At 39.9% G+C, this 26,215-nt stretch overlaps 1 protein-coding gene across 1 annotated transcript in view; it reads left to right on the top strand.

Moving 5' to 3' along the window:
* The first annotated feature begins 1,979 nt into the window (after nt 1-1,979).
* Nucleotides 1,980-26,215, top strand: part of zdhhc9 (zDHHC palmitoyltransferase 9) — a 33,244-nt gene continuing 9,008 nt past the window's right edge. The window contains exons 1-6 of the mRNA XM_030739317.1: nt 1,980-2,143; nt 11,052-11,212; nt 17,844-18,002; nt 20,555-20,692; nt 21,041-21,089; nt 24,293-24,395. Of these exons, the coding sequence (XP_030595177.1) occupies nt 1,980-2,143; nt 11,052-11,212; nt 17,844-18,002; nt 20,555-20,692; nt 21,041-21,089; nt 24,293-24,395 (774 nt within the window). The remainder of the gene's footprint in view (nt 2,144-11,051; nt 11,213-17,843; nt 18,003-20,554; nt 20,693-21,040; nt 21,090-24,292; nt 24,396-26,215) is intronic.

Genomic DNA, 26,215 nt, shown 5'->3' with positions numbered 1-26,215 from the left:
CGCTGACATGACTAAAGTTGAACTTTTTGGAAGGTTTGAGTCCCGTTACAGCTGGCCTAAAACAGCATTTCATAAAAGAACATCATACCAACAGTCAAGCATGGTGGTGGTAGTGTAATGGTCTGGGGTTGCTTTGCTTCTTCAGGAGCTGAATGCCTTGCCGTGACTGATGAAACCATGAATTCTGCTCTCTACTAGAATATCCTGGAAGGACGATGTCAGGTTATCAGTTCGTGCCCTGATGTTCAAACACACTTGTGTTATACAGCAGGACAGTGATCTGAAAGACATCACCAAATGCACCTCTGAATGGTTAGTAAAAACAAAATGAAGGTTTTGGAGTGGCCTAGTCAAAGTCTGGACTTAAATCCGATTGAGATGCTTTCGCATGACCTCAAACTCATGCTCGAAAACTCTCCAATGTGGCTGAATTAAAAACAATTCTGCAAAGAAGAGTAGGCCAAAATTCCTCCACAGCCATGCGAAAGACTCATTGCCAGTTACCGCGATTGTTTAATTGCAGTTCTTGCTGCTAAGTGTGGCACAACCAGTTATTTGGTTTAGGCAGCAATTACTTTTGCACATAGGACCAGGTAGGTTTGGATAGCTTTATTCACTTAGTAAAGGAAATCCTAATTTTAAAACAGCATTTTGTATTTAGTCTGGTTATTTTTAAGAAAAAAAAATCTAATATTAAATTTTGCTTGATCTGAAATATGTGAGTGTGACAAATATGCAAAAAAAAAAAAAAAAATCAGGAAGGTGGGCAAATACTTTTTTTCACAGCACTGTACACAAAAGGCATAAGAAATGCAGGGATATAGTTAATATATCCACAGTGCAACAATGTATTCAGGTAGTCCAATCTTCAAAATGTTTTTTTTTTTTTTTCTGTCATGCGTTTATTTATATACAGGATACAGAAAAAAAAACGATAAATATTTTATATGCAAAGAGAAATAGAGCAAAAATAGTTAACTGTAAGATGAAACACAAAGTGTCATGTATGGAGGAGAATAAATAATACAATAATATTTTGAAAAAGACCTCTGCAGTGTTTATCTCTGCTCTCATGGGGGATTACTGCATGCAGTGTCCATTACAATTAACTCCATTAATACACTTCTTCACGGTCTCCTCCCTTGGGCAATACGATAGGCGAACAATTTAGCATACTATTATGATCGAGGAAGGACCTGTTTCTGTGTCCTTTGTTCCTTTTTGTTTCACCTGTCCTGCCCCTTTAAGATTGGATATTTCTATCTAGGCGTGTTTCCTGCTGCCATTGACTAAAATCGAGGTATCCTGCGGGGGGGGTGGATAAAAGCTTATCCAACAGCTTTACATATTCCCATTCACACTGGCGATTCTTTCTCAATTTAAAGGTTTTTTGTTTTTTTTTTTCTTCTTTAAATGAAGGCTTTTTGACCACATCCAGCAGTGTGGTCATAGTCCAGCAGCCCGTCTGTGAAGACGCAGCAGCAGCTCGCCTGTAAAACCATTTATGATTTATCGAGATGATATGAATGTCAGTCGGTCAAGGTCCGCTCTCCCGGTGCAAAAGCTGGAATTTTGGGCTACTGGTGGGAAACATCTGCCGCACGCATTTGGATGAATTTCTCCTTTGGATGAATTACCACAACTGCCTGGACCGTGAGTGGATTGAGATTGTTTGAGCGAAGAGGGAGCCTGACTGTGGGAATGACATGCTGCAGTAGAGACGGGAAATAACACGGATTAGAAAACACTGATGATGTGACTGCGACGCTTTTAATGGTCAGAAAATGCTTCCCAGCCGCGTCTCTGTGCGAAAGTCTTTAATATTGCTGATTAACCGGTATGTTCTTGACTAAATAGTAATTTAGGGGGGGGGCTACATGTGCGCAAATCTCCAGAGCCGTCAGCGTATTGTCTGAATCGCTTTGCAGTATAAACACTTGCATCAACCCGAAGAAGTGCTGATTTGAAAAGAGAACACCATGTCGGCGGTGATGATAACACGAAAGGTGCGAAAATGGGAGAAGCTCCCGGGCAAAAACACTTTCTGCTGCGACGGACGAGTGATGATGGCCCGGCAGAAGGGAGTCTTCTACCTGACCCTCTTCCTCATCACTGGGACCTGCGCCCTCTTCTTCGCTTTCGAGTAAGTTACACACCTGCAGGTTACCACCTGCTCCAAAAAAGTGTTTGTAATTCACTTTAGGGCTCTTCTGTCTCTTTCCATTACCCAAATATTAAGTATTATAGCTGTATCCAGTATATTTAGAGCTGCAATGACTAATCGATTAAATTCATATAATAGATTATTTAGCTTCTTAAATGTTTCTTCAATCAAAAGACATCCATCACTGGTTATTAGGGTCCTAGAGATCAGGTGTCAGCCCTGAAAATATAGATTATTTGATCACGAAATGCAGCAGTTAATTTATTTTAATTGATTGATTGATCTGGAAAGCAGTATCCACTTCCGGCAAATGCTTGAATAGTTGAATATCCTAATGCATCACAAAGAATAATAACCTCTGATTAGTTTAAACCAGCAAATCAGGTTTTTAGTATTATCCTGATCTCTGTTGTGTGTAACTGATCTTTCTGTAAATGATTTGAAAGGAGTATTGGATTTTTTGCTAGCTTCTTAAACGTACTTAAAGGTAATGTGATCTTTGGATTGGTGGTGGGCAGTAACTGTAACCTCCTTTATGGTCTTCATTTGTAGCAGGCAACAATTTCACTTTGATAGTTGTGTATTCATGGCGTGTTTGTCTACATTCATTTCCTGACAGAGGAAAGGTTTATGACTGACCACATGCTGAGTTGTTTAATATTTAATGACACAAACCGTCCAGCTTCGTGTCTGGTTTAAATCAGAAAAGCTGCCTTTTTTTTTTTTTTTTTTTTTTTTTTTAAAGTCTCAGCAGTTCTGTCCCAATCCACTACACACATGACCCAATGGACTCATTAGCACTGCAAGCTCTGCCAACCTGCTCAGATGCAGCTCCTGAACCCAGATCTCATCAGTTCATGCTGCACAGAGGAGTGTTTAAAATGAAGAACATGAACACGGCTCATAAAGCAGTGCTGCTTACACTTTGTGTCCATGTCCTCTTTATTTTCCCTTTTGTTTTTTTGTTGGTAGTTTTTAACTGACACATAGAGCACAATGGTTTGACACAAAATCCTGCAGTGTAACACTGTAACCCCTGTTGACTGTGGGTGTGTATGCGGCTACCAGGCCAAATGGATTTGGAGCATAGCAAAGAAGAGAAGTAGCTGCTCTTGCATAGTGCCAGGCCCTTCCTGTCTCTGCCTGCCTGCACGTTAATGGCCTCTTGCTTCTCTCGGAGCCTGGACAGAAGGAGCTGTTGTCTGGCCCAAAGCACAGAGGGAGAGAGGTGATGCTGCTCACGCTGAACATCCAGAGCTGGGAGGAGGCATTGTGATAACTGATGGCGAGAGGGTTGTTAACTTGCTATGTTCATATTACAGCAGAACACAATTATCTTGCATGGTGGGGTAGCTATTGAAGCTGGGCTCAAGCAACATTGGGCTAGTTCTTAAACTCAGTTACATGGCAACTAGATACATTTGAAGCTATGACAGGGTAAAAGCCATCAGTGGAAAGGCTCTGAGGTTCAGTGCATTCACAAAATGCTCATTTAACCAGCAATAGAAGCATTAAAACACCAAGTCTAAGCTCTTCGCTATTGTATAATTATTTGTCAGCTAGTATGAGAGCTGTAAGTAACAGCTGTTTTCATAATTAATGAATCTGCTGTTGATTATGTTCATTTTCCAAAGTTCAACATATTCAGAGTACTTGTTTTGTCTAAAAAAACATACTGAAACCCTTATTTATTCAGTCCAACACAAAAAGACTCAGGGCTATAATTTCTGTCCCAGAAATAATTAACAACTTGTGCATAATCATGAAGCCTAGTACAAATATTCATGCTCCCCAAAGAAACTGTAATCCCTCTCCTGATTTCGAGTCTCTATAAATAGATATTTGCATCTAGAATCTGTGGGCAAAGATGAGATTTTTGGTGGCGGAGGTTTTCTGGTGTGGGAGGTATTGAGCAGTCATGTTTGAAATGTGCAGGCAGACCATGTGGAGAGCCAAAGAGGAACGCATTCAAATGCAATCTCAAGGTCATCGGATATGGTTTGAGGATGATTCAACTTTTTATTCATTTCGCTATGGTATCTGCATTCGTGGGATAAAACAGCAAGTCTTGGCCCAAATATCAGCTGCACTGGATGTCCTGAAACATTGGGCGTTTCCTCAGAAGACACTTGATAACTTCCCCCTCTGCGTGAAGCTCTGACGTTGTTCTAGCCACCACTGTAACAAAATTGTTCCTGTTCAACACTTTGATTTATGACTACATTTTTGCAAAACCGATCACATTTCTGACGGCCGCTGCTGTCTTTTGAAATGTGAGCATGTTAAGACACTAAAATAAGATACTGTAGTGGATAAATATCAGTTAGGATTGTCACTGTGAGTGTATATCAGAATGCTGATTTTAGCATTTATCATTGTCTCACTCATTTTGTGCTTAAAATGAGAACAAGGAATAAAAGAGAAGGCAATAAATTATCAGTTAATCTATGACTCTCCTAGTTGTTGCTTTTCACTGCTATGAAACACCAAAAGATGGTCAAAAATCCCGTTTGTAAAAAGGCTTGCAACAGATTATTACAGTATTACAGTGTATTACAGTTGATTGCGTGACACTGCATCAGTATAATCAGCAACGCTCTCTGTTAAGGCTCTTGCTGTTTCTTTATCTTGGAGAATTCATTCCTTATATGTGAGCTTAAGGTTGGGCTGTGTGCTGCACTGTGGCATTGATGGGGAAACAGGGAGGGCAGTGTCATGGCGTGAGCTGGCTAATATCCAAGAGCAGGGGAGCAGACATCTCACTTTTATCACCAGCCATCGGCACCACGAGCAGTGAGACCTCTCTGTGCTTTAATTTGTGCTAAATTACCGAAACAAGCGGCCGAATACAAAATTGGAAAGGCACATTAGATGCAAGTAAACAAATTAGTCACTAAAGAGGTGTGCCCAGCCATTTTTATTTATTAAATTTTTTTGTCTTTGCTGAGCAGAATATTAAGATTGTGTGTCCTTACGTTGGTGGGATTGCACTTGTCTCATATGTGCGGATCCTATTTCCATGAGTATTAAACTGGGTATTACCTTCTTTGTACCCCACAGGGTGTGTACAGAGGGCTTTAGCATGTATATATCTGCAAAAGGCTTCCTTGCAGTTAGATGTTTGCCGGTTTGGTTCCCATGTTTGCTGCTCTTTGTAAATGTGTGTGCATATGTGCATGCGGATAGCCACCTATGGATTTTGGAGGAGGGAAAAAGAAACTGGAACACAAGGACAGTGTGTCATCTGTCTGCCCACCGCAGGACACTTAGCCACTAGGCCAGAAAAACCCATATATGCATGAGACTCGATCTTTTCTGGGTGTGTATTGGTGCTGTATCTACATGGTAATAGGAGCACTGCGGAAGAGGTAGATGCACAGGGATGTGCCTGCAGAAAGAGTGACCGCAGTCTGAAGAGCTCTTGTAAACCCTGAGTCTCTCTCAGCATCTAACTCCACCCTGTCTTCCTGTTAACCAATTGGAAAGCAGCAACCAGCCAAGGCCAAATGAGCAATAACATGATTTATACCCTATTCAGAGTACGTGCTCCATTTACAGTAATTGTGATCTACAGGCTTTGTTCACTAGAAGCTTCTCTGTCAGGAGGAGAGAGCTGCTCCTCTGTGGAGGATCAATGATATATATATATATATTTTTTTTTTTTTTTTCCACAACCTCTGTGCCTGCTTCATGCAGGGAAGGAAAGCCCACGTTACATTTACATTTGGGTTTGAAATAGATGCACTGTTGTCAGAAATGTTACAGGGATGCTGCTAAATAAACAGATTTCTCATTACTCTCAAGTTCACTTACTAAATATTATATGATGCAACATCTGTGTTCTAACTTTAATCCCACTAAACTGTCCATGACCCAGGCTCTAATGTTTCATCTCCCTCATTTGGTATTTAAATGTTGCATAACAAGGAAGTCTGATTTAACCCCGACATCAGAGTGTAAAGTCTGGAGCTTCAGGTTCAGAGAGTGCAAGCTCTGATGACATCAGAGCAAGGATGTATCATTTCTGTCTACCTGGAGTAAGAAATTCAGTCACAGTTTGATACTGTGCTTCTCTGCATAGTTAGATGACTCTTGAAATATTTAAGATAAGCAGTAAATGTTAAGTGAGCTTTTGGATTTTGTCAGGCATTCATTTTTTTTTTTTTTTTTGTTTTGAATGTTTTTGCTCTCACTTATTTGTAATCATCATGAATAAGATTATAAAACAGTTTTATTCCATTTGAGGAAAAGCACAAAAGTTGTCTATAATTTCTTCTGCATAAGGATCTATGAAAGCTTTTCTGATATTGACTGGTTTTCTGTCAGGATCTTGAAAAGGAGAGAGGGCAAGCAGAGTTTGAGAGCTTTTGTTTTTTTTTTTTCAGCAGTGCCCTAGAAACAAGCAGGCATAGTCTACAGATGTTTGTATGACAGAAGGCTGTTACTGAGGCCCACTGTTGAGCTGCCTGCACAGCAAGTGCATAATTCATTTGGAGTATGATTCAAGCAGGACTGCAACAGCTTACAGCTGTTAAGTATTAATAACGGAAGGGTTTGAAATGTTTGACAAAGGTAAAATGTCATGAGTCACTGTGCGTGGCATCATAATCCTGGGTTCAAGGGTGTTATTGCTGAGATGCTGAAGTGATTTTAATTTGGTGATATCACTACTTTAGAAGCTTCTCATCTCTGAGCTTATGTCATTCTGCCTTAAGAAGGAAATAAATGTCTGCAGTAGACTCACCCTAAAGCATCTAATGCCCACCCACACCAGGCACACACGTGCGAGTAGGAGCAGCAGTAGGTAGTTTATCTCTATCGCCTGTGTAATAAGATGTAATAGCTTTATGATTAATATGGTTATTGTCCTTTATGACCAGACGGCTTTTCCTCTGAATGAGTTCCCTTTTATTAAACAGTAAAGTTTATTCTATTAAAAAAAAAAAACAGGTTTTACTGCAAACTCTTTGATATTTGTTTGACATTTAAGTAGGAGCCATATAGTGAGGCTTTACTTGCATACTAAGTCAGAGGTAAACTAAAATGTAATAATATTTTTGTAACAAGATTACAGTGAAAATATCCTTTACATGTGATGCAGCCCCACTTTAGGCTGAACAGTAACCAATGCGACCTGCTGTTACTTGTGTGAAATTAGCAATAACTCAGAACAGCAATATTTGTAATAAAAACTGTAAAAACAAAAGATTTTAACATCACATAACTTTTGTCCTGTCTCTGTCCCCTCAGTCCCAACCGGTCGCAGTAGATGACTGCCCCTCGCTGAGCCTGGGTCTGCTGGAGGTTTCTTCCTGTTAAAAGGGAGTTTTTCCTTCCCGCTGTCACCAAATGCTTGCTCACAGGGGGTCGTTTTGACTGTTGGGTTTTCTGTGTAATTATTGTAGGGTCATTACCTTACAATATAAAGCACCTTGAGGTGAGTGTTTGTTGTGATTTGGTGCTATAGAAATAAAACTGAATTGAACTGAACTAAATTGAAAGTGACATAATGCAAAATCCTTTATTACAACAAAAAGCATTCAGATTTTTTAAATAAAATAGTGTCACAGGAATAAATTAGTATGCATATATGGGTTGAGGTTAACACAAGCTTTAGACATTTTACTTTTTGTTCTACAACACAGGCTCGTGAATTTTGCTGCTGATGATTTGATGCCATTACGTGTCTCAGAGAAGACAGTTTGATAATAAGTGCCTAAATGAGACCACAGAAATTGTCCGGGTTATTCACAACAGGAAACCTTTAAGGCACGTGAGCATAGTCTAGTTAGATAATAGTAATAATAATAAGAATAACAATAAATTTTATTTATATAGCACCTTTCAAACGCAAAGTTACAAAGTCTTCACGAGATAAGATAGGACACAAACAGCAAATAAATAATCTAAGAGGCGATAAAGATGAAGCAACATTAGGTGTAAGAATACTAGCACCACAAGGAGATTAAAAGCAAGGAATTAAGGAAATTAAAATCAAAAAATAGTTAAATTAAAATCAAATATAAATTAAAAAAAAATTATCACTAGGAGAAGGCGATTAAACAATTACAAAGAGCAACACAGGAATAACTCAAAATAGAGGCACAGCGTTTCCTACTATTATGTCTTTAAGCGTAATTTAAAAAACAAAAGTGAGCTCACCATTCTGGTCTCCTCAGGGAGATTATTCCATAGAATGGTTGCCCTGCCAAAAAAGCTCGATGACCCTTGGTTTTCAGTCGAGATTGTGGGATGACTATAAGAGCCTTAGCAGAGGACCCCAGGTCACGACCAGGCGTGTGTCAAGAGATCTGAGATAGACTTTGGTGCAAGCCCAGCAAGGGCTGTAGAAGTCCTCTAAAATTAACAGGTAGCCAGTGAAGAGAAGCTAAAATAGGAGTGACGTGCTCTCTTTTTCCTGGCTTTGGTAAAAAGTCTGGCATTTTGGACCAGCAGGACCAACTCCTGGTGGGTTCACCATAAAACAGCACTTTATTACAAAAGTCATTACCTTTTAATGTGGTTCATGTATAAAAACAAAGCTCTTGGGTCTCTAACATTTTATTATAATAGAAGGTATTTTTAAAATTTATTAATGTGTTCTCAAACATGAGAGAAGAATTATACTACAGATGCTTGTTTTACTAACATAAAGCACTACGTAAGCACTATGTAGCTTTGCATAAAATTTAAATGTTGTGGGGAAATGGCTCGCCTGCCCCTGTCCAAAGGTAAGAAAATCTGCCTGCCGACACCTCTGACCTTCATGAACTAACTACAGCACACGTTTGTGTGACCGTTTTCACATGGTCACACAAACATGTTGTTACATTGTTTATTAGTTAGCTTTAGAAGTGCTGGTAAGCAGATATTGCATAAAGAGTAAGTAGGTTGGGTAAGGAAGATGGTGTCGGTGTCTCCCTTTGTGGACAATCCAGTTTTTCTGCTGCTGTGCCAGCTCCACCCTGCACAACACAGGAAATGGTCACATCCAGGGAGGACATAGGGGCTTGATGGGAAGCAGTGATAGAGCGTGGTTTGAATACGTTCCAGTCATCATTACGGGAATTGCACTTCATCGACAGACTGCATTCCCTCAGCCTGAATCCTCTCTGCAGCCGCTGCACAAATGGCTGTGAGAAACATGTCTCACTGGCCTGCACCAGTGGAAATTTATATTGATTTGATCTCCATTCCTTGCTTCCATTAATGTGAAAAATACACTGCAGGAAACCTGCTCAGACTAGTCCAGCAGGTGTGAGTGTGTGTGTGTGTGTGTGTGTGTGTGTGTGTGTGTGCTAACATACCTGGCTCTTGTACATAGTGTGACTAAACAAGTTCTCTTTGTTCACTTTTAAGTGTATGTGGGCATAGCGAGAGTAGAAAACCCACAGTGATGAAAACACAAAACTGGATGACCCTGTGGTAGAGAAGTAGTTGACATTTAAGCCACTTGTCTTACACATTAACACAGATTTTTGTCATACAAATTAAATAAAAGAGGCAGAAGGCAAATTCAGAATTATCAGCTACAGCAATTTATTGTTTGATGTTTGATATACCCAAATGTTAGGCTGTTTAGATATTCTTTTGTTGTACAAGGTTGGTTTTTAGGTTTCAGTCTGTGGATTCTGGTATTTGTTTTTGACTTCTCCTCCTGGCATCCCTCTCGCAGCGATCATCCTGCTCATCATGCTTCAGTTCATTTTTTTGTTACTAACATGGCAACTTTCCTGCCACTTTGCATACCCTTTTACTGGATTGTATTGTAGTCAAAAAAGACTGTAGCATGCTGTTTTGCAGCAATGTCTTGTTCTCCTGGCACTTTTTAATTGTTCGAGCAAGAAAAAAAGGACTTACAGAGGACAGATACAGAAAATCTTTACCACTTCACACCACAGTACCTGCATTCATTTTATTTGCTCCTTTTTTATTTATCGAGGCCTTCACTTTTTTGTATTTTCCATTTAAAAAAAAAAAAAAAATAACAGTTAATTGTTTATCAATTAGTTCCAAAATATTCTTTTGGTGTTTTTTTTTTAAACTGATTAATCAGTTGTATATTGTGAATATAAATATAATGTAGCCTGGTGATTTTGTGTGTGGGCAGTTTTATGCTTGGCATGCAGAACTAAAGTTAATATTCCTCAGGATGTGGCCCAGTCCCTTACAATCCTGTAGTGCAACATTAGAGTTGCATTATGAATGTATGATTTCAGCCTCATGGGAGAGAGATGAGGCCAGAAAGTTAAACTATTAATAACTGCATGTGGAAGCCTTTTGTTGCTGCTGCTGCTCTCTTCTGTCGCAGCACTTTGCATTGCAGCTCACATCTGTTATCACGCTGAGCAGCAGGCCCTTTTGGACGAGCCCTGCAGGCTCTAATCTCAATGGCCTGGCAAATGGATCTTTGCTTCTCCACTCGTACAGAAGGTGCGGGGAGTGGGTCACGGTGTTGTTTATTCAAGGCCATGACTTCAGCTCTCGTGGTTCGTGACCTTACGCTCAGAACATCAGTTAAAAATATGTGCGGTGTTGTTGTGTTGTGTCCTCTTTGCTTATGGTTTTCCCAAGACTGTGCTGCCATTTCTCTTAAGATTATCTGGAGTTGATGGAGAAATATATGACAGGATTTCTTTAACTGTCGATGAATCTGCCTTTTATTAATCTCTGTCTACAGAATGTCAGAAAAACATGTTTTTCCCAATCCTGTGTGATGGTCATAATTTGTTTACAATGATATAGAACCAGAAAAGACAGCATCTATTTTGTGTTTGTGTTTATTTTACCAAAGCTGAGAAAGAGGCCTTTTCACCTTATTGAGATAAACTCAACCAACATTTAAACTTCAGTCTTTTTTGATAATAATTTTTTTTTTCTTGTACAGATGTCCGTACTTGGCTGTCAGTCTGTCTCCTGCCATCCCAGTTTTCGCTGTCCTGCTCTTCCTTTTCGTTATGGCCATGCTGTTGAGGACAAGCTTCAGTGACCCCGGGGTGCTACCGAGGGCCCTTCCAGAAGAGGCTACATTCATTGAGATGGAAATCGGTGAGTTACTAGAATGGTGTACTGACACATTTAACCACTTAAGGTCTCTTTTCCCCAGTACTTACAATCATTTGAAAAATAACATTTACACCAGACTAGTGCAGTGAAAAACTAATTACAATTGATTAATTAATCATCAGCAAGTGTGATCACCTCCGTAAAACCACAAGTTTTGGCAGTTTGCTGGTCTGGAGCATTCAGGTGTGTGTTAACATAATGCTGCAATGGAGTGGAACAAATTCCAGCAAATGTACCTCAAGGTCCGACTGTGCAGTGCTCAGAGGAACTGCAAAAAAACCCAAGAACTGCATCTCAGGCTTCAGTTGGCATGTTAAATATTTAAGTTCATGACAGTACAACTAGAAAGAGACTGAACAAGTATCGATTGTTTGGAAGGGTTGCTAGGAGATTGCCCCTTTGCTCGGAAAAAAAAAAAAAAAAATCCCCAAACAAACATGGCAGCACGGCTTATGTTTGAAGAATAGTGACTGTGCAAACCACAAGACTTCAAGAATAATGTCCTTTGGGCATATAAGACCAAAGTGCAAAGTTTGGCCCAAACCAAACGCAGCATATCAGCACAAACACCTCATACCAGCTGTCAGGCATGGTGATGCAATGGCGGATGATTTGGGCTCATTCTGAAGCCACAGGACCCGGGCACCTTGCAGTCACTGAATCGACAATGAATGCCTCTGTATACCAAAGTATTCTAGAGTCAAACTTTTGACACCTAAAGTTTGACTGAAACTGGATCATGCAACAGTGATCCCAAGCACAGCAGCAAACTTACAGCAGAATAGTGGAATAAGAAAAAAAAATCCTAGCGTTGCAATGATCCAGTTAAAGTCCAGACCTCAACCTGGCTGAAATGCTGTGGTGCAACCATAAGAGAGCTGTGCATAAATGAATGCCCACAAACCTCAATGAAGTGAAGCGACGATGTAAAGAAGAGTGGACCAAAATTCCTCCACGGTGATGTGAGAGGCCGATAAACAGAAAACCATTACTTCAAGTTATTGTTTGCTAAAGATGATTCTGCAAGCTACTGAGTCACGGGGTGTACTCAATTTTAGAGTCCTATGAAAGCTTTATTTTTCATGTGACTGTAGTTTCAGATATTTTATTCATATTGACTGAATGCAGTAAGTTTACTGAAAATGGCATCTTTGAGTGTTTTAATAAGATTTTAACAGTGAAAAGCAGGCAGTCTGCTTACTGTGCTCTCTGCGAGGGGACTGGTTTGATCAGATTTGATTGAAAGTGATCATTACAGTCTTATCCACATGTCCGTGTTTCTCAGTTCTGACTGCAACATGGGTTTGCCCACTTCTAACAATTGCGAAGAGCCCAGGGGAAAAACACAAACACAGGAAACTGTGGAACCAGTGTTTACATCTACAAAAGAATGTCAACACTCAGGATTAGGAAGATAGAGCAGTGTTTATGTCTTTAAATACCGGCTTCAATTGCAGCTTTGACAAAACTCTAACAGTTTGACAAGACCACAAGCTGTATGTAATTGGTTTTATTTGTACATTGTGAAAATTATTACCCAAATCTGCCCCTCTGCTCCTTTTTTTTTTTTTTTTAAATGAAGATTTAAAATGTGCCTACAACATTCCCATTTTGGTTCACCATCATCTCACAGGGAGATTTTTGGTCACAGCTGTTTTCAGCAAAAAGTGAACAGTTGAAAGACAGTCAGTGACTTGCTGTGGAGCATTTAGCAGCTAAAGAGCCAGATAACTAAAGGCTAAGCCTAAAGGGGAGCAAGTACTTGGCCTACATTTGTGAGGTAAACACAAACAACTCCAAGTGAACAATATTGTTGCTAATTAACTAACAAGCTTGTTTGCTGCTGCTGCAAGTGTAGGTGTAATTGCAGATTTAATTATACGTTTCATAATGTTTAAAGATGTTTTATTTGCATGAAATACACTCATTGCACACTTCATTAGTTATCTGTTGCTAATACGAGGTTGGAGCACCAAATTCTGATTCCACCGTCAGGTTCTGTTGTCCAGTGAGTCTCTGTGAATTGTAACAAATGTTTCCTGTTCTTAGCCGACAGGAGTGGCACCGCGCGTGGTCTTCTGTTGCTGTAGCCCATAAGGTTCAATGTGTTTTGCTTTCAGAGATGCTTTTTTGCTTACCTTGGTTTTAATAAGTGGTTACTGTTGCCTTCCTATCAGCTTGAAGCAGGCTGGGTGTTCTCCTCTGACCTCTGACCACATTTATGCCTAGAGAGCTGTGGCTCTCTTTTTCCGATCATTCTCTGTAAACCCTGGAGACGGCTGTGCAGGAAAATCCCAGTAGATCAGCAATTTCTGAAATACTCAGACCAGCTCTTTACAAACATTTGACTTTTGACTAAAATTTCAAAAATAGAGTGGCTGTGTGAATGTAAAGTCTTGCTGGGTGTTAGGGCACAGCATGTGGCCTTACCTTTTCTAGTGTGGCAGTCCAGCACTTACCCTTGTGAGCATAGCTCTTCACAGTCAGTACTGATAATGCCACAGTCACAGTTCTCTTATCTACTTACATTTAAATGTTTAGTCAGTGATGTGACTAGTGGTTATTACAGTTCATGTACTGTTACGTCATTATCATCCAGGGTGTTGTACACAGCCCCATGTGTGTATGTGTGCCAAAGGACATCCAGAGATGTGGATTATGGACTAGGAAGTAGTTCAAGTGTAAGTATTTAGAAGAGATAAATATTTCACTGTACATGTTAGCTAAGCAGTGAGCAGACAGCCTCAGTCCTGTTGGTTTATTTATGCTTATTATGCTGTAGATTGCTCAGTTTAAAATACAGTTTTTCACATTATCCAAAAAATATGACACATTGTTTATTAGAAAAGACAGAGAACACTTTATGGGTTTTTGTATTTTCATACTGCAATATTTGTTCAGCATCCAGTGCTGCCTCTTTACTTTCCTCCCTCCCTGTGTTGCTGTTCAATGTTCTCTGTCTCTGTTAAAGATTCACAGCGTCCTTCGGCCATCATGTGTGTTCCCTCGCTTTGTACACGAAGCATGGGTGTGGACTCGTCTCATTTGAGGACTGAGGAGGGTTTTAAAAGGCTGAGGCACTCAGCCCTCTGGGACTGGGTTAGCTGGCAGCCACTGGTGCTGTCATTATGACTGTGACTCATCTTGCTTGCTTGATGATGTTGATGGAGAACATAAAACTTGTCCATGGTGCTGCTGTTAGATCTAAAACAATAAGTCAATTAGTCAAAGGACAGAAAATTCACTGCTTATTTCAGTACTCTATAAGTCATTTGAGGCTTTTTTTTTTTTTAACATACTACAGCCATCTTCTCAGATGTGATGTTTTGCTGGTTTTCTGTGTCTTGTGTGACAAACTGTGAACTGATTGACCAGGTGGTTCATATTTAAACTTGTAAAGAGCCTGTAAAACTATCCTGTGGATGTTTTCTAACTAGTACCCGTGTTCTTAAATATGACAAGCTGTTTTGGGCTTTCTCAGTCAGTCTTTAAATTTAGATGTCTTATAAACATATACTTCAAAATGCAGTAGTCTTTCTCATATACTCCCATATTCTTTTGCTTATACTAACTAAACAAACAAATTATAACCTGCTAATTTGTGAGCATCAGAGGTACAGGTAGGGCAGTCAGGATAGTTTCTACCCCGTGTTTCAGGTCTTTATAGTACGCGAAGCAGCTGTTTGTGGTAGTTTCATATCAAATACTGTACAAATTTGCCAACAGTATCAGTCTTCATCAACCTGAAGTTTAAAAAAAAAAATGTATTTGTGTACTGCCCAAAATGTAAATCTGTGCCTTTAAATCCCCTCACTTGACATCCTCTCCAAGTTATTTTTATCTTGTGAGATTTCATGTTATGGTTCCACATTCAACCATAAAAACAACACATCTTTTGCAGCACACTGGCTTTGTTTTCTTTGACCTTGTGTGCAGTCTCCCACACCCTCCCACACCCTTCACTGATAGTGAGTCTTATACCTTCGGGTTTAATTTTTTTACATTTCACATAACGCATCTCAGGAACCTTCTCCAAAATAGGAAGCTATTCATGACTTAAACACTACTTGAACAGATCAAATGACCACATTATGCCATGCCAGCTTAGATGAGGCACTTTGGTAACAGCTTCATCATCCCACACCTACAGATATTAAACAGTATGTTTTTTTTATGTGTAAGTGTAGCTGTTTGCTGTTTTAAGTGTGGGCGTGCTGAAAGCCAGTTGAGCAGGCAGGCGGGGATGTTAAAGAAGCCTCTGCAGCCTTGATGCTCTGTCCCCTCAGCCTGTTAGCTTTCCCCCTGGGGACTGCTGCTAATATGAGGAGAGGCATCCTCTTGGAATATATAATGCCACGCGCAGATTGAGCCTTGCTACCCGAGGGAGTGGCATCATTCCCCGTGAGTGATGACTCATAAATTTATTCTCCACTACTTTATCCTGAAAGCCACTAATCCCACATTCTGTGGATGCATAATGCCAAGTATTTGTATAAATTTACATCCCAGGGATGATTTTGATAGAAGTCTGTAAATGTGCTTGTTCCACTGATTTATTTGTGCAGAAACAGCTTTGTTCGACATAAGAGGTCTTCACTGAGGGCTCTATACAAATGATAAGTATGCATTTTAGATATTTTAGGCTTTTCCCTCTTGGCATCTCTGAACACTTTCTTGAACCCAGATAATTTAATTTCCACAGAAAACACATTTTTTATCTTAATGAATCCCCAGGAAGTCAAATGAGCATGCTTTCTCTTTTCCATTAACTCCACATTCATGCCTGTCCACTGCGCCATGTTAATGGTAGACTCCTTCCTCGCAGTTAGTCTGCAGGGAGATTCAGCTTTGTGATCATTGGCTTGCCCGTGTAATTCTCCAGATCCTGGAGTGTAACATAATCAGAAAAATCCAAATTGTCACAAATAAACAGTATGTGAGAATTTCATTTGTTTGGTAACTGCTGTGCAGACACAAGATGACTGTGAAATATGGCCATTCTGCTGATAGGAAGATTAGTTCAAATGGAGCAAGATATTATGCTTCATAGTGCTGGAAATGAAAAGTATTAACAGCTCATCAATACTATCTCGAGTCACAGTTGTTAGTCACTGACAATCTCAAGGTTCAGCTGTCAAAATTTGTCTTATATGCTGCTCAAAAAAATTAAAGCAGCATTTTTTTTAATCAGAGTACAGCATCAAGTCAGTTGAACCTCTGGGATACTGATCTGGTCAGTTAGGTAGCAGAGGGGGTTGTTAATCAGTGTCAGCTGCTTTGGTGTTAATGAATTTAACAACAGGTGCATGATAAGGGCAACAATGAGACAATTCCAAAACAGGAATGGTTTACAGGTGGAGGCCACTGACAATTTTTCCCACCTCATCTTTTCTGACTTTTTTTCCCCACTAGTTTTACATTTGGCTTGGGTCAATGTCACTACTGGTAGCATGAGGTGATACCTGGACCCTAAAGAGGTTGCACAGGTGGTCCAACTCCTCCAGGATGGCACATCAATACATGTCTTTGCCAGAAGGTCTGGTATGTCTTTCAACACAGTCTCAAGAGCATGGACGAGATTCCAGATGACAGGAATCTCTAGGAGAGCTGGACAAGGACTATAAAACATCCTTAACCCATCAGCAGGACCGATATCTGCTCCTTTGTGCAAGGAGGAACAGAATGAACACTGCCAGATCCCTAAAGAATGATGTCCAGCAGGCCACTGGTGTGAATGTCTCTGACCAAACAGTCAGAAACAGACTCAATGAGAGTGGCCCGAGGGCCCAATATCCTTTAGTGGGCCCTGTGCTCACTGCCCTGCACTGTGGAGCCCAAAAGGCATTTGCCATAGAATACCAGAATTGGCAGGTCCACTAGTAGTGCCCTGTAGGGCCAAGTACCAAGTGCCAAGTAGGGATGCACAGACCTTTACAGGCTAGGCAATGGCACCCTAACTGCCATTAGGTATCGGGATGAAATCCTTAGGCCCATCATCAAACTCTGTGGTGGTGCAGTGGGTCCTGGGTTCCTCCTGGTGTGCAACAATGCCCGGCCTCATGTGGTGTGAGTATGCAGGCAGTTTCTGGAGGGTGAAGGAATTGATACCATTGACCAGCTACCGCACTCGCCTGACCTTAAGGACATTATGTTTCAGTCCTTCTGACGCTACCTGGTTGCACCTCAGACTGTCCAGGAGCTCAGTGATTCCCTGGTCCAGATCTGGGAGGAGATCCCCCAGGACACCATCCATTCTCTCATTAGGTGCATGCCCCGACGTTGTCAGGCATGCATTTAAGCACATGGGAGCTATACAAACTACTGAGGACATTTTTGAGTTGATGCAATAAAAATTCAGCAAAATGGTCTAGCCTGCTGCGTTATTTTTCTCCACTTTGAATTTCGGGGTTTATTTGAATTCAAGAAATACACAGCAAGTTTTCAGAGCTCCTGTCCTATGCAATCTGCTGCAAAAGTAATATTTAAATTTTGTAAAAACACTGCCTGAGGATTTCATTTGTTGCCTGTTACATTCACTGCGATTAAATAACATCTTCTAAAATAATTTATATTATGCAAATGAGATTGGTTTTTTTTCTGTTTGCTTCATCAGAGGCTGCCAATGGGAATGTCCCCGCAGGGCAGCGACCCCCGCCTCGAATTCGCAACGTTCAGATCAACAATCAGATTGTCAAGCTCAAGTACTGCTACACCTGCAAGATCTTCCGACCACCTCGAGCGTCTCACTGCAGCATCTGTGACAACTGTGTCGGTAAGAAGTCTCATCTGATCTGTTGTTTGTTACACTGCTCAGAAAGGCTTCACAAAGGAGAAAGATGAGATGGGTTTATTTCAGTCGTGCAGAAATAGAAAGGTGAGTGAGGGGAAAAATAGCTTGCCAACATGATGGCTATTACTGAAGGCTGTTACCTCATCTTTAATTACCTCTGTGCATTCATTTGTCATAGTGAAAAAATGTTAGCTTTATAAATACACACAGAAGCAAACAGGGTGCAAAAGTTTTAGAAAACTAAAACAATCGGGAGAGTTTTTTTTTTTTTTTTTTTTTTTTTTTGAGAATGTGCTTTAAGTTTTGAAAGCTGTGAATTTGTGGTGCATTGTGATGCTTTGTGATGTGACGTGTGTAGCTGTGTCATCTCCCAGCCCTGCACAGTAGCGGTGATTTGGTAGCTGATGAATGAGGAATGTGTTTGAAGGGAGTGTAGACTCACAGGTGATGAGGAGACAGTGGAGGCTCAGTGAGAAAATAAGTGCTCAGTCATTGTGAACACTGGTTCATCTGTGTCCACCTGCTGTAGAAACACACACACACACACACACACACACACACACACACACACACACACACACACACACACACACACACACACACACACACACACACACACACACACAGTCCTAACATTGCACAACTGCATTCCTCTGTCTCTCTTTTACTGCAGAGGTTTTTTTCCCCTCCTCCTTACCTTAACTTTGCTCATACTGATGAAGTCTCTGACAGAAAACAGCCATTTCACTATTATATTATAGGATGTAAATGCACAGTTTTGTAGTCCTGGAAATAAAGTCTGGGGTAAAGGTGTTAGTCTGGTTCCTGACCTTTGAATAATTGCACATATTTTATTCAGTGACTCACACTAGGGGGGAAAAAAACGAGTGTAAATAATAAAGTAATCAAGTTTAAGTGCTTATAGTTTTAATATAGAGTGAACAGTGTGGATGATTATTATGCTGCTGCATACCATATGCAATCTACAAATTTGGGGCAATCAAAGTAAACACATTAAGCATAAATGGAAGCTTAAGTTTGTTCTTATGGTCTCATGAAATAATCCTTTCACACTTGTGTATTGTCTTGTTTCTATCCCAATAACTGCTAAAACTTAACTTTTGCCTTAGTTGCTTTTTAACATGAATATCAAATCAGCCAGTCACATGGCAGCAGATCAATGCTATTAGACATGGAGATATGGTCAAGTGGAGAATGGCCAGACTGCTTCAAGCTCATAAGGGGTCAACAGTAACTCAAATAACCAGTAGAAGAGCAGAAGCGTATCTCTGAACACACAACATTTTGAACCTTGAAGGAGATGGGCTACGGCAACAGAAGACCACACTGAGTGCCACTCCTGTCAGCTAAGAACAGGAAACAGACTGCAGTTCACACAGGCTCACCAAAACTGGAGAATAGAAGATTGGAAAAACATTGACTAGTCTGATGAATTTTGATTTCTGCTGCAACGTTCGGATGATCGGGTTAGAATTTCGCCAGCAAATCTGCAGCAGCTGTGTGACAATGTCATGTCAATATGGACCAAAATCTCTGACAAATGTTTTCCAGCATCTTGTTGAATCAATGATACAAAGAACTAAGGCAGTTCTGAAGGCAGAGGGGAGTCCATGCAGTGAGTGCATGTTGACTGTTGTAAACTCGAGCCACTGGTGACACTGTCTGGATCTGAAAGGCTCCAAAATGTAACAGATATAGTAGTTACCATCTTAGATTAGCTCTTTAGGACTAAGCAGTAAAAGTAAAACTGAGATCAGTGGGAGGCTTATTGGATTTTTTTTTGGACAAAACATTAAACAAAATGTTCAAGGTATTAGGCATTAGTCTTCATCTTCCAGGCACTATGAATGTTTATACTAAATTTCGTGTTAAGTAACATGTTTCATCATAATATTAATGTACTAAATTTTAAAGTTAATCAGATTTCAGTGAGACTCATGTGAATTCTTATGATTCCTTTCCACCTGATTCCTTTCCATTAAGTATATGTGTGAACATATAGTTCAAAATCGAATCGCTGGCTCTTTAGTGATTACTTCATCCCAAAACAGTGTGCTAGAATAAACATTTACATTGCATTCTGTAAATATAGAAAATGATTCATTGGTCCACGTGTATCTACAAACTGGTTCACCTCCTGTTTGTTTGCCTCCACGTTTACTGTATATTGTTGTGAAACTTCATCTAGGGATTGCAGCAGTGTCTGCTGCGGAGAAAAGTGTAAAGTAAGATGTTTACTTTCATTGTCCATTTGACCCTGCCCTGCTTTCATCTGGCTCTGTTCCAGCTGATAGGGGAGGGACGGCAAAGAGGAAGTGATCACTATATTTAGTCTCCAAAGCTGATGCACAAAGCAGCCTTTGACTGGAAGACTGTTACTGAAACTTGTATATTTTTAGTATTCTTTTGATTTCCAAAATTGTCCTCTATCTAAGAAAGCTGTTGTGCAGATTCTGGACCATTTTACATATTTATAGTTACCCTTTTCTTTCCTTTTTTTTTTTTTCCCTCAGACCGTTTTGATCACCACTGTCCATGGGTGGGCAACTGTGTGGGCAAGAGGAACTACAGATACTTCTACTTGTTTACTCTTTCGCTCTCCCTGCTCACCATTTATATCTTCACCTTTGACATCGTCCACGTGGTCATGCGTGAGTATCCTGACACTCCTTTGGCAAGTCACAGGGGGAACACATGAGCCTGTCTGTGATTTGCAAAACAGGAACGGCAGTTTTTGAGAGATGCTTAATAACAGCTTCTGATTCATGTGTGGATTAATGCAAATGCTGAAATTATGACTTATTTCTCACCACTCCTTGTAACAGCAGCTGACTTCTTGACATAACTCTTAGCTCCATCGTCCTGCCTCCTTGTTTTACTCAACATAGACACCATGAGACAGGCAAACATAAGGGTTACCTCCCATCTGGATGATTAGCTCTGGGTTTCTTATCTTAATAACAATAATTAACTTGTAATTTCTGTTTCCCTGTCTACAGGCTCTGTGACTGGTGGCTTCTTGAACACTTTGAAGGAAACACCTGGAACATATCCTTTTAAGCTCTGACCAGAGTTTATACAGAGAAAAAAAAAACCTTGTGTGTTTGTGTGGTATGTTCCCTGGATTTCCTTAAACAGAATAGTAAAAACCATACAGCCTTTTGTCAAACCTTAGCGTAGCTGTAAATTGTTTTTACAAGAGAGATATTTGGCATTTAGGGTGATGTCTTTCTTTTTGTTTCCACAAACCAAAAACCCAGCAGCAAAAGTCTAATGAATGGCTTAAACAGAGTGTCTGTGTGCTCTAATACAGCTAAATACCGAGATAGTGTTTCTCACACACAGATGTGGGCAGACAGACTACCCAGGTGCATGGTCGCACTTTTCTAATGTTCATTTGGAATATTTTGGTTGTGCAGCAGTCTCCAACCACTGTTTTCCCTGATGTTACTGTAGCAGTAGCAGCTGGCTTGCTACACTAAGGGTGTTCCTGGCAAGTAATTTAATAGTGATAGTGTGTGTAAAACTAATTTTAATGTTCCTTGTTAATAAAATAATGTTTATTGTGAAATTTATGCCACTTTATAATCTTGCAAACACATAATTTGAGGTTAGTTTGTAGAGTCTGGCTAACTTTAGATATGCTAGCAGCAGTAGCCTTGGTTTCTTCCATGTTAATGCCCAGACATCCCAGTGCAAAGTATGGTTACACATCGCTCCGGTTTCTTGGTTATATTCCAGTTTATTCTGACACAGCCAACTCATTTACAGCTTCTCTTCACAGAGAGAGACGCAGCTGCTTGTGAGGGCTGTATCCTCGGGTAGTGGCCTATGGCGTTGTAACATCTTTGAACCTGTAACTGCTATTGTATATTTATAAAATAAGAATTATGTGTTTAACCAACCAGTATTTCTAATGCCAGCTAGCAAGGACAGCAATGCTTGGTCACACACATCCCTGTGCTGGATGGGTTGGTTTTGTCATTCTGCTGGGTTAGTTGCAGTTGGACTCCAAGTCCACCATATAAGTTTTGCTCTAATGTTGATTTGTATTATTTAATAATTCTTTCAGAAAAACCTAGCCCATCCCTGACACCGCCAATATGATCATCACCCAGCATTCCCACATTGTCGATGCTGTCAAACTTTAGGATAAAGTTAACAGCTCTGTCTTGCTCTCTTTACTTAAGTGCCAGCAACCTAGCTAACCCAGCTAACATTAACCCAGCACTCATCCTGAAAGTGATGCTAAGCAGCTGAGCAGTGACATGTTAAAATAATAATTAGGAAAAAAAAAAAAAAACCTTACAACTTGTTAATAAATTTTTGCACAGACCCTTTTGCAAGATCCCCATTAGTAAATAACTCACCTGGAAACAGTCTAAAGCAGTGGTCCCCAACCTTTTCTGAGACACAGAATGTTTAGTGTTAGACAATATTTCCATGGACCAGCCTTTAAGGTGTGGCGGATAAATACCTCAAAATAAATGATACGACCATAATCAAAAGTGTGATATTTTCTAAGTATAATAATAAACGTGAATCCACTGTTTATTCGTATGCAACTCTATCGGCAGTGTCCTTGTAACATTGTAACATCATTCCACAACATGAATAACATCCTCTCTGCCCACAACGCTCTCTGGTCACCATGGTAACTTTTAAATGTGCCTTCAAAATAAGATACACTGCAAAAACAAATACAGTGGAAATTGTCTAAGTCAGATTCAAATGGCCCATGGAATTTCATCCGACTTGTAAAAAATCTGTCATAAGTGTAAATTGGATAAAATCAGATTCTTCAAAATACCAGACAGTTTTGGGTCTAATATCCAATTTTGCTGCAATTGCTTCTGCTTCATCTCTGGATCTGCAAATTTTATAATCTCATATTTTTGGTTGTAAATGCGAGTTTGTAGCTTACGCTTGACTCCTGCGCTTGTCATGAATGTTGCCAGTGAAATGAAGTGATTTGCCCAGTGCAGCCAATCCAGACATCATGTGACTGTACATATAGTAAAGCGATCTCCAGGCGTTGTTAGTGTGTGTGTAATTGTGCATGAATGAGCCAATGCATGGAAGTGGGCGGACGGGAGCTGAGGAGGGCTTTAGCGCTAAAGTCATCCAACTGAAGCGATCATATTTAATTGGAAATATATTACAATGGGACCAGGTTTTTCATTCGAGGTAGGCAAAAATCCAATTGATTTAGGTCACGATTTTATTGGAATTAACGTTAGGAAAAATTGGGACCTGCAGAAGCCATCCGACTATAGCGAAAATCCAATTTGTGTGACTTCAACTTAGGCGATTTTTACTGTATAAAGTGCATGAAAAATCCAACTCATCATAACGCCGAATCAGTGTGAGCCCTGAGGTTGTTTCCCTGCAACTCATTTTTGCTACCTTGCGAGTTGGCTGGGTTCGGCCTCACTATCAGCCAATACATTGTCGGAATGTTGAGCACTCAAATATTTAAATGAGTGTTATGTAGGCCAATGAACCTTTTTTGTTAGACAGGCACGGGAAACAGTGAGGTTTGTGGGTTTCATTTTTAGCTGTGACGTGTCATGTGACTGAGACAAGCACACTCAAGAGGGAGTCATAGACAGATGTAACGGAGAGAATCTGTTTCAATATAAAACATCATTCAGACTCTGATAATAAGTAAAACAGAAATAATGTAAGTTATTTATTCTTTATGTGCGGACTGGTACCAAATGGCCCACAGACTGGTACCGGTCCGCGGCCCAGGGGTTGGGGACCTCTGCTCTAAAGTCATTCTGAGCCAATGGAGTCAGCCCACACATGGAGCAAATGTTAGGCTTGTTAGTTAGCTAGCTACAGCTGATTAAAATTTGCAAATTCAATGGTGGCAGAAATACAGTAAATAAGAAGTGCATATGGTTACCTACCCCTCGCTGTGGTCGAGAACCTATGCTCAAAAACTATTTAAACTATTAGATTTTAATGGAAAAATGTTCTGCCATAGTTCTCAAGTAAACTGCTTTATCTGACTTTTTTAGTTTGACATTTTGTGGATTTAGTTGAAGTTAATTCCAGATATTCTTTTTGTTTCTTTCTGCACAGTTAGAATAAAAACTCTTCTACTCCTCTTTGTTCTTCCACTGACATTCACTGCTTTTAATCATGTTACATAAGTTTTTGCTGCTCTTGCATCACCTGCTGTTTAATCAGTAACATCAAGTCAACCAGAAACATCTGTTGCTGTTTTCTTAACTGGAGCTCAATGTGCTGGAGGTGCTGGTGTGTTTCTTCACCCTGTGGTCAGTGGTGGGACTGACTGGCTTCCACACCTATCTGATCTCTCTCAACCAGACCACCAATGAGGATGTAAGTACTTTTTTTTTTTTTTTTTTTAAATGCATGTTCATGTTTGAATAACTGCAGGCTAAAACTGTTCATTTTCTCCAGTTTCATTCATCTCTCAGTCAGTCTACCTTTTATTGTTTTTCATGAAAAAAAAATGAAGTGCATTCCTGGGAGAGGACAAATCAACTCGCAGAAACCAAAGCCTTCCACACGTTGACAAATTTAAGCACCAGTTACTTTGTGGGCACAGAAAACCCAACAGTGTGCAACAATATTGGTTCTCCCATATCCATAAAACACACCAGCTAAAGTCTTTCTTTTTTTCATTTCTCCATATGAAAATCTCTAAAATCAGCTGTATCTCTTCGTCTCTTCATCTCTGGGCCTTTAAGGTGTGGCGGATGAATACGTCAAAATAAATAATACGACCATAATCAAAAGTGTGATATTTTCTAAGTATAATCATCTCTTCATCTTGCTATTACACACATATCTGAACTTGACTCTTGAATGACTCTTGAACCCACTCAAAAAACTGGGGCTGATGGGAAATAATTGAGAGACTCTTTTATCCAAGTCTGTGTTTTAGTTATTAGTGTAGGTGTACATGTCAGCAAGATTTTAAATGGAACAAAAAATGGAAGAACCAGTTTCCATAGACTGCATATGGATGTAGCCACTGTGATTACAGCCATTGGTTAATAAAGTCTTGGCTCCTGCTACCGTGGTGTTTTGAAACCGGCTGTGGAAATGAGTGAGAAACTGAGAAACCCTGTGTGCTCATATGGTAGCAACTTACAGTGCAAGCCTGCCCTAAAGCATCTCCTGCTTTGTGTTCTTTTTTGACTTAGATGGGAACCACATGTGTGTGAACATCATGTACAAACTGGTCTTTGAGACCATACACTCATTAGGAAAGTGTTTACTGAAGTGATCCCATAGACTTCTTTGAAACTGACTTCTTTTTTGAAACCAAAGGAGTGGCCTCCTGCTGGTCATTAGAAAGAATGTTTAAGGCGCTACGTTCATCTTTCATGTACAGTCTATGCCCATTAAATACTTTGGCTCTAGACAATTAGCTTTTTTTTTCTTTTCAGTTTTCTGTGATGATATTACAATTCTTCCAAATTAATTTTTTGTCACATAGTAACAGAAATTCATATTTTTGCATTTGCTTACCAGCTAAGCAGCAGTTTGAGCATTAGTTTTACTGTTCAAATGGACTTCATGGGCTTATTTTAGTCTAAGTGAAGTGCACCTCAGACCAGTTTATGTTTGCATTTCAAGCATCTTAAATCCAGATGTGACTTAACACATCTGGTTAAGTCACCACTGGATTAACACAAAGACACATGCACATGTCTCTGTTGAACAGACTGCATATTTCTTTGCAGCTTTTGCTGGGATGTGTGTAAATCAGCTCACCTCTATTACAACCCAGAGGGAGGAGCTAATATAGCTAAAGTTGTTTGGTACCTACCAGAAACCCTAAAAGCAAAAATCTTATCCAGGAGAGGCAGTTATTTTTACTTCTTAAATGTCCCATTAGTGGCATGGAAATGCTTCTGGGCTCAGCAAAGTCCAACCCCTCCACTGACCAATAATGGAGATAAAGAGATTAAGAAAACCCTCCTAATAAATGCACTTATTATAGTAATGCTCATATTTTTAAGAGTTTAAGATCAAGGGTTAGACGTGTTTCAGGTGAGATCTTGTTTTATATCTGCCTGATAGTAACTGCCAGTTTGGTTACAAAATTAGGATAAATCATGGTTTTGAGAATATTGTGATCAGGTAGATTGATTTCATGTGGCTACAAAGATAAACACATCGCTGTGGTC

The sequence above is a fragment of the Archocentrus centrarchus genome, chromosome 10 (assembly GCF_007364275.1).
Source record: "Archocentrus centrarchus isolate MPI-CPG fArcCen1 chromosome 10, fArcCen1, whole genome shotgun sequence".
Classification (NCBI taxonomy): Eukaryota; Metazoa; Chordata; class Actinopteri; order Cichliformes; family Cichlidae; genus Archocentrus; species Archocentrus centrarchus.
The sequence above is the reverse complement of the archived record's forward strand: the minus strand, read 5'-3'. Positions and strand labels throughout refer to the sequence as shown.